We start from the raw sequence: 7,725 nt of genomic DNA, 5'->3' as shown, positions 1-7,725 counted from the left end.
CTTAATACCTGTAAATTAGTTATCTAGTTCTCATATGGTACAACATTGGTCTTGTATTTGGTTATTTAATTTTCTAAAATTATTATAACACACCCAGGAAAAACAAGATAGAGTAACACATTAAAGGTTCCTAATCTACAAATATCCAGAACATGAACAATGAATCGCGTGATAATCTAAGCTATTTGGTGGTTAACCAAATAAATTTAAATTAATTAAATTTTGCAAAATCGAGTATGTTAAGAAACGAGAAGATATGTAAGCAATAGCTATTTATAAATTTATTATTTCATACAAAAAATATAAATTAAAATATATGTTTTATTTAATTATCATATTAACTTATGTTCTTCTTACTAATTTGCAACTAATAAAAGTGATTCTAATAACAACTATCTAAATATTTTCAGTTTATTAAAATCACTTTTTTTCCCACAAAATCTATTCTCAAAATAATTGTTTTCCTCTGGAAGCTATTCTCTCCAAACTATGTTTTGGTTTCCCCCAAACACCCCATAAGAGCTAGTTGACTAATTTGAATAGATTAAGAAAATTAGTTAAATTTGTTATTTGTAATAAATCTGTGTTGTCTTCTTTAAAACATTCTTGCTTATTATGTGTATTAGTTAGAATTACCACTTAATGAAATATTTAATATGTACAACTAGTAAAAAAGTTACCTTGGGAAAAAATGGACAAATATAAGAGATAAAGTGGATAAAATTCTTATATTTAGGATTAAACTGAATGTTAAACTAGTTTTTATATTAATAATCAGAGTTTGCGTAACTATATTATTACTGCTACGGTGGCCAATAAATTAACTTCTAGCCTTGGCTCATAGGTTTTAAATAAGAATAGAAGTTTTTCTTAGATAATATTCAGGCTCCTTTTTTTATTTGTACAAAAAACAGAGTAGTTTGTTTTATATGCATCTTTTATCTTATGTGTATATTTAACTTTTTTAAAAAGTCATGTATAAGTCATCCTTACTTTAAGTCATTTTATTTTAGCTTTAAATAATGTTGTTTTACTTTATGTCTAGTCAATTTTAGCTTTATGTCACGCCTTACTTTACAATTTAATGTATGTTTTTGAAAATACATTTTCTTGTTTTTGACAAAAGAATCAAGTTTAAAATTCCAATCACCTCTTTCTTAGCGCGCATTTCTATCATAACTTAAGAATGTGTTTCTCAAAACACTATAAATCATCCCTGTTACAGACACACACAAACACGCATTTATTTAAGCTTGACGAAGACTAAAATGAAAAACAAAATCTTCTGAGGTAGGAAAGTAAGAATAGGAGACAAATATCAATGATATAATAACTATCTGTAATCAGTAATATATCAAACGCTGCATCATTTGTTCAGTCCTTCATGCATAAGGCATGCATGTACAAATCTGCCTTCAAAACTTAAATCTCATACATACACATATATATCACAGAAAATCCATGTGTAGCACCTTCTTAATCAAGAAAGAACACCCTCCTTGCCATCTAGGAGTATTGTGAAGATCCGCATCATACAGGTCTTCTTCTTCCTCACTCTTCTTTGGGTATATCGCCGGAGAAGATGGTGCTGAAAAATAAGCCGGCGATGACAATGAGAACGAAGAAGAAGTAGATGATGATGATGAAGGATGTGAAGGAAGAGGAGGCTGTTTCCTGGTGGCTCGCCTAACAAGCAAAGTTCGCAGAATATTATTAGGGTTAGAAGAAGAGCTTTTCTTATTGGGCTTATTGCTTTTCTTGGACTTATTAGAAGTTTTGTTGTTGTAGTAGTAAGAAGGAGGAGGAGTGAGAGGAGGAAGAGAAGGATCTCTAGATTTGAACTTAGGAGTACCTGGTTCAGATTCCCACTCAAAAGGCACAGAAGCAGCTTTGTCTCCATGATAATAAGCTTCCATAATGGACATATTAGACAATTCCCTCCTCACTAATTTCTCAGGGAAAATCATTAAAGATGATGAAGAAGAAGGTCTTGAGGGACTTGTCATATTTTCTTCTATGCTAATTTGCTAGCAACATCTAGATCTTCACAATATAAAGCTGAGATATATTTATATTAGCAAGAAGAAATGTTCAAAGGGTTTTGGTAAATGGAACGACTCGATCGGTTTCAAGACCTACTAATGGACAATATTAGGTTGTCGGTGAATATGAATAATATATTTTTTTAAAACTTGGGATTTCACTTTCTATTGGAGCTTTTGGGTCGTTGAAATAAGGGAAACGAAGTCAACGTAAGCACACGCTAGTGGGACAATGTTTTGGTTGTTATTTAATGTATATTTAGTTGTTAGAGATAGTAATATAATTAGTTTCTAGACACAATGCAAGTCGGCATTTTTTGTTTATATTATATTCAATTTAATGATGATATAAGGAATGTTCATAATATTAGTGATATGCATGCAAGTACGGAGATTGGAAATGGGTCATATATATTACTCGACTTGATTCCTTTTTGCTAAACCCAATTAACTAATTTAGAGAGATTAAAGAAGTTGCTAAGTTATTTAATCATAGCATATGCTATATGAGCTTTCTAAAATAATTATGTAAATTATTAGATTGTATATCAATTTATAAGTGAGACAAATTAGTTTTAAAAAATGATAAATATAAATAAGTTAAAGTAATTTAGTAATTTTTTTAATTTATTCAATTGATCGATTGGGTCTTATATTAAGGACGGAAGATAATCAATATGTACTGGTCAACATTAGGCTTCTCCGTCATGCTGAAAAGAATAGAGGTAGAGTTGGGTAAATTTGTCAACGACACATGTTTAGGAAAGTATGGCCTTTTTACTGAACATATCGTGTGTGTGTGTCTTTAAATATATGAGAGAGAGTGCGAACACATGTTTTTGTTATTTTAATTTTAAATTTAAATCTAGAAAGGATGCTTTTAGTTTAATCTACCGAAGATTAAATTTGTACGCACAGAAAGATCTTTAGAGAAACTGTAATAATGAAAATTGAAACACCGCTCTTTGACCAATGATTTGAAGTTATAGTGACACAACCAAAGACCGATTGAAATGGATATCACTTAAGTTAGTAACAAATTTATGGATATATATATATATATATATTTATATAGAAGAAAGCCTTAAACAAGTGAAGAAATATTCAAATTTTTTTGGGCGAAAAGCAAATATTCAAAGGGAAAATTGGTGATAAATCCTCTATTGAAAATTTAATTGGGAAATGGGACCTAAGGATTTTGTGTAGCTTAACTTCTTTGTGTCCAACTTATCTTTTCTTGTGTGCAATGATCTTCCTTTGTGTGATGTGCCACTCAATTTCCCTTTGTGCAAGTGAAATTTTTTTTATGTGCAAGTCATCTTCTCTATGTGCAAACTAATTTCTTATATCCAAATAATATTTGTGCAAACTATCTTCCCTTCATGCAACTTATCATCCTTTGTGTGCAACTAGTCTTTCTTTGTGCAATCAATCATCCTAGGTCCCATTTGCCAATTAAATTTTTAATGAGGGATTTATTCCTAATTTTCCCATATTCACATGTAAATAATTCCCAAGGGGGTGAGTAATCAAAAGGTTGTAAAGCAAATAAAGATGCCATAATATAACAGAAGAATTGGTTATTATTAAGAAATCTCAAAAAGAAGAAGAAAAACAAAAGACACAATCGAGATTAAAACTGAATTCAATCTGTTTTTGATTCAAATAACATCCTTAGAAAAATTATCTCCATTTAAAATTCAGTTTTGGTAATGCCTGAATTTTATTACATAGTACTAACTGCATATATAGAAGAAGAAAATTCAATGAAGACATAATTAGAAAATGTAATATAGTTTCAAGGGAAATTAAGTAATATCCAGAAGTCTAAAATATTTTTTCAAAAATACTCAATATAAATTCAAGTCTTTATTTTTTTTTTTTTTTAGTGATGGAATTTGTGACAAATTAAAATTTTGTCACTATTTTTTAATTTTTTGTAGTGAACGAATAAGGGATCAAAAGTGTGATTTAGAAGAGACAAGGTGGGACTGCTTGGTTCTATTAATTATTTTAAGTAAATTAACCAAAAGCTTCTCTGCCAAAAGGGTCACATGGAATATAATTTATGATTATACCATCAAGCTTTACAGTTAGAGAAAACTGTAATAAAAGACCTTCAAAATTATGAAATTGCAATCTGAGTTCTAGAACTAACAACAGCAAAAAACCGAGTTCTAAATATGAATTATGAAATGTTGCCTAAAAGATAAAAAAAGCCTTTTTGTGAATTTGAAAAAAAAGTTTGAAATAAAAAATTACAAATCTGAAATAGAAAATTACAAGTCGATAATAAGAAATTATAAGTTTAAAATATAAAATTATAAATTTGAAATAAAGAATTAAGAGTCTGCAATATAAAATAATAAGTCTGAAATAGTAAATTGCAAGTTTGAAATAAGGATTTCATATCTATAATGGGAAATAACAAATCTAAAATAGAAAATTACAAATCTGTAATAAAAAATGACAAGTCTAAAATATGGATTTACATGTCTGCAGTAGAAAATAATAAGTTTGACATAGGAAATCACAAATCTAAAATAGAAAATTACAAGTCTATAATAGGAAATAACAAGTCTAAAATAAGAAGCAACAAGCCTAAAATAGGGAATTACAAGTCTGTAATAGAAAATAACAAGTTTGAAATAAGAAATTATAAGTATGAAATAGGAAATTACAAGTATGCAATAAGAAATAATAAGTTTGAAATAGAAAATTACAAGTTAAGAATAGATAATTACAAATTTGAAATAGGAAATTACATGTTTAAAATAGGAATTCAATTTATATAGTCTCTTGCTCTAATTCATGTCAGTAAATCATAAATATAGTTATTGAAACCATTAAGATACTACAACTCGTAAAATTCATGCCTATTTTCACAGCCATATCATACTCATGACTCCTAGCACTTTTTAATAGGTGGAAAGCCTCATGAACCATGAAAATGTTATCCTAGATGAGACGTCCGGGGACAAAGGCACGTTGTTGTTCAAAAATAATCTTAGGCATAATTGACCTCATCCGATTAGCAATTATCTTAGAAACAACTTTGTAACAAAAATTGCAAAGGCCAATAGGTCTAAAGTGGGATACAAATTCAGGAGAGTCAATTTTTGAGATTAAAACTAGATTAGTGTGATTTAAAGCACACATGTCCAGCTCATGAGTATCACTGAAAAAACCCTTGGCCATATAATAGAGATAAGGGCCCATGGTTTTCCAAGAGTGCAGGTAGAAGAGTCCAAGAAAGCCATTAGGGTCTGGGGCCTTGAGTTTGCCAAGCTCAAACACTGCGACTCTTATCTCTCATCCGATATAGGAAGAAGTAGCATTTGGTTATCTCGCTCAACCACTAGGCTCAATGTAACCCAACAAAGTAAAAATCCCTATTGCTTGAACCGGTGAATAAATCATGGTAAAATTGATAAAACAATCCTCTATTTCTTTCATGTCATTAGTCTAGATATCAAGGGAATCTTTTAACCGAACCACTCTATTCCTTGCTTTATGTTGCTTGGTGACATTATGAAACTTAGTATTAATATCCCCAAGCCAATTAAGCCCTGAGCGTTGATACCAATATTGTTCTTCCTTTACCCAAATTACCTCTATTTGATCAATAATAACCTTAGCATCCTCAACCCTCTCAGTCATTCGGATACCTTCATAACAATCTTTAAGACTCATCATCGAAATAACAGGTTCTTTATGATTATTGGGAAGTTCTTTTTTACTCCACTCTTTCAAAACCTCACGAATCCTATCAAGGCTTCTAGTAAAACTTTGGACGACATTATCCTCCACCAATTCTCTATTATCCTAGTAAGTAGACAACAACGAATCATAATCTGTATATTCAACCCAAAACATCTCAAATTTAAAATCTCTAGGACATTTAACACCAAAGAAAGAAGGATAAATCAAGAGAGGAGAGTGATCAAAGCCTATAGATTCAAGATTACAGACCTATACAGAAGGACAAACTTCATGCCAAGATTTATTGGAAACAACTCTATCCAAGTGCTCCTTTACATTTTACTCCAATAAACGCTCATTTGACAACTTTATTAAGTTGTATCTACCCCTTGTAACTCCAGTGCCTATGCTTAGCCCTTCTTATTTTCTCAAAACACTCGGCCTCTGCTTCCACAACATACTCCTCATCAACACTTGCTTTGATTTTCTTGGCTTAAGAAAAATCCCAATCATCTCCCATCTTCCTTTTTAGGGAAGCTTTCTTTTTTTTTTTTTTGAGTAAGAGAATAATTCATTAAACAGAAGATATTTACAACAGGAGATAGGGAAGCTTTCTTTAATTTCTCAATTAAGATACCTTCACACCCTTGCAATTTGCAGAGCATTAAAGCCTCAGAATGGGCATTTTCTTCTTTTACCAGTAGTTCCACGATATATGACTCGCTATTATTTTCCTCAAAAGGTACTTGTTGAGGGGAGAAAAGAACATGACAAATTGGTTTAGGCAATATTGAATTACCTCTGGTTTGTTCGTGAATCTTTGTTACAGGAATTACAAAGGTATTGTCAATATCCCCACCTTCAAAGTCCTTAATTGGGCTTTATAAGTCAAAGCTTACTTGAAGAAGAACCTTGTCGTGCTATGCTTTAGGGTTCTCAATCAACTGCTTAACCAAGGGATGTAATATAATGCAACCTTGGGTTGTCTCACTTTGAGGAGCCTTTATTGATGTCCTAAACTAGGTTAAATGCCATGTAATGCAGGAAAATGGTTTTGATTTCAAAATTAATTTGAACTATAACTAGATGAGTGCAATAAAATGAAATCTAAGCTACTATATTTTTAGTACTTTTATATAAAATGGATAGTAGATGGAAATGGATGATAGGGAATCTCTTAACAACGGTTTTTATGGCAATCATAATTTACCTAAGATAATTGGAGTTTTATAAAAATCATTAGGCTTTATTGCATAAAAACCTCAATGACTCATTGAGTCCAATGTTTAAATCAATGAATTTCATTAATGAAAACATCATTAAGCCCTCCTAATGTGCCATTTGGAAATGATCAATACAATTAGTCCATTGGAACTCAAAGTCAACTCCATACTCATACATAACCATGCAAGATAAGAGAGAATCAAAAGAGCCATAATGAAACATATTTGTAACAACATATATTGAAGTACAATGTTTAACATTAACCAATCCAAATCACAAAATTAGTCATTCAATAATGATTACAACAATAATCCAAGTATCCAACTAAGAAATAAAACTCTTAAGACCTAAGAAATCATAAATAGTTGAAAACTAAGGAACAAAGCTAAACTCCCCTTTGAAACTTAGAAACTCATGCCACCATCACTCTTCTCAAGAGTTGAAGCTCCTAACTATGCATGACTTCAAGATTTACTCCAACTAGAGTAAATCCATCGACCGTAATGATTGGAGGTAGGAAAAAGTGAATAAAAATAAAGGAAGAGTGACAAAAATAGAAGGAAAGAGAAATGGAGATGGAAAGACAAGAAGAGGGGTGAAGAGAGATGTAGGAAGTGAGTGAATGAAGTGATAATTCAAAAATAGGGTTTTTGGGGGTTTAATGGGTCGAACTGGATTAGAATAACTGAGTGAGTACTCTATTTTTACATTTTGGATCCAAATTTGGTTTTACTGATATGAGGCGTTTCGTTGCTAG

At 30.9% G+C, this 7,725-nt stretch overlaps 1 protein-coding gene across 1 annotated transcript; it reads right to left on the bottom strand.

Moving 5' to 3' along the window:
• Window positions 1-1,448: 1,448 nt before the first annotated feature.
• LOC114713769 (uncharacterized) lies at window positions 1,449-1,925 on the bottom strand. The gene has a single exon (XM_028898448.1). It carries the CDS (start codon window positions 1,923-1,925, stop codon window positions 1,449-1,451), a length of 477 nt encoding a protein of 158 aa, XP_028754281.1.
• Window positions 1,926-7,725: the final 5,800 nt, after the last annotated feature.

This window comes from Neltuma alba, unplaced genomic scaffold (assembly GCF_004799145.2).
Source record: "Neltuma alba isolate B1F8T4 unplaced genomic scaffold, ASM479914v2 tig00001908_pilon, whole genome shotgun sequence".
Taxonomy (NCBI): Eukaryota; Viridiplantae; Streptophyta; class Magnoliopsida; order Fabales; family Fabaceae; genus Neltuma; species Neltuma alba.
The sequence above is the reverse complement of the archived record's forward strand: the minus strand, read 5'-3'. Positions and strand labels throughout refer to the sequence as shown.

Bases quoted from the DNA above. Each gene is read 5' to 3' on its own strand.
- LOC114713769 (XM_028898448.1), bottom strand. From the start codon at position 1,925: ATGTCCATTATGGAAGCTTATTATCATGGAGACAAAGCTGCTTCTGTG.